Source organism: Rhea americana, unplaced genomic scaffold (assembly GCF_003343005.1).
Source record: "Rhea americana isolate MKP2758 unplaced genomic scaffold, rheAme1 scaffold_189, whole genome shotgun sequence".
Lineage (NCBI taxonomy): Eukaryota > Metazoa > Chordata > Aves > Rheiformes > Rheidae > Rhea > Rhea americana.
Window position 1 is genome coordinate 962,509 of NW_028186027.1, and position 1,297 is coordinate 963,805.

The following is a 1,297-nucleotide window of genomic DNA, read 5'->3' on the forward strand; positions in this document are numbered from 1 at the left end:
CCCCCCCACCACCACCACCGCGCTTGGCTGCATCGCCTTTGCCTGGTGCTTGCTTGAAAAACAGATTTGCAGGGAGGGGKGGGGAAAAAAACCAAAACACGGAGGCTGCCGCGGCTCTGCCTGGTGTTCGCCCGAGAAGGAGAAACTGGAGCCCGTTGCGAAGGGTTCGGCTCGGCGAGCCCAACCCGCTCCCGGGCGCGAAGCCGCGGCTGCAGCCAGCGCAGGCGGGTCTCGGCGAAGGCGCCGGCGGCTGCAGCCCCTGGGACCGCGCGTCCCGGCGCCGGGCACTCGTCCCAGCCCGGCGCGTCCGTCCCGGCCCCGGACGCGTGCGGCTGCCGCCCGCGGGGCCAGCGACGGGCCCGGGGCTCTGCCTCGCTGCCGAGCCGGCGCCGGCCGCTCCAGGAAATTGGGGTAGGAAAGGGCAGCGCGGGGGCCTTACAGCAAGGGAAGGGGGGGGAATTTAGCCACCAGATCTCCGAGCGGATTTTACTCACCCCCCTCCTTGCTCACCCCCACATCCACCACCCCCGGGATGATGCTGCCGCGTCCTCCTCCTGCCGCCGGGGTTTTTTTCCCGGCCRGCAGCGACGGACTGGTCTCGGGACCGGCCTCTCAGCCCGGGGACCGGCGCCCCGGGAGCAGGGTCCTCCGCCGCGGAGACGGTACCCCTCGTCCTGCTGTTCCCACCCGTACTTCACTCCTACCACCCGTCCCGCTCCGCTGTCACCCTGCCTTGGAATAAACCTTCCTAGAGCCAGCGCAAAGGGCTAAACCGCCGCCTTTATTTGCTATCCAAGTCAAACGTAGCYGTCGGAGCAGCCGGCAGGGTTAGAGACCGCGGCTGCGTCCGGCTGGCAGGACCGGGCTCCGGTGTGAACCCCCCCCGGGAGAACCCGCGGCCACGGCGGGAGGCTGCGGAAAGCATCGCAGCATCTCCTGGCCGTCAGTGCCCACCTGGGGCAGGGACGAGCAGGGAAGATCCAGAGCTCTGGGTCCTTGGGGAAAGGTCCCCGAGATGGTATTGGGGCTCGCAGGAAGCGAACGTGGTGCCCCCCCAGGCCAGTGCCGCTCCCGGGGGTGAGTCCCCCGCCAAGCCACGAAGGGTGTGTTTAAAAAATAGTAATAATAATAATAAAAATCACAGTTAAAAACGCCTCCGTCGTGGTACAAAAACGCTACAGCCCCGTCCCCAAAGGTTCAGTGCAGCAGGAAAGGCGACGCTCCGCGGCGCTGCTCCTCGAAAACCAGGAGGCAACTACAGGGAGAGGCGGCCGCGGGCTCCGGCTCCGGCTCCGGC

The 1,297-nt window shown here is 67.4% G+C and overlaps 1 protein-coding gene and 1 long non-coding RNA gene across 2 annotated transcripts in view; one reads left to right on the top strand and one right to left on the bottom strand.

Annotated features, from left to right (window-relative positions):
- The first annotated feature begins 6 nt into the window (after positions 1-6).
- Positions 7-1,151, top strand: LOC146597335 (uncharacterized). The gene is made up of 2 exons (XR_014895519.1): positions 7-1,046; positions 1,103-1,151. It is a non-coding gene; the product is annotated as an uncharacterized LOC146597335 (long non-coding RNA).
- A 46-nt stretch (positions 1,152-1,197) lies between these two features.
- SMPD2 (sphingomyelin phosphodiesterase 2) overlaps positions 1,198-1,297 on the bottom strand; it is a 3,407-nt gene continuing 3,307 nt past the window's right edge. Inside the window, exon 9 of the mRNA XM_085302297.1 lies at positions 1,198-1,236. Within this exon, the coding sequence (XP_085158423.1) occupies positions 1,198-1,236 (39 nt within the window). The remainder of the gene's footprint in view (positions 1,237-1,297) is intronic.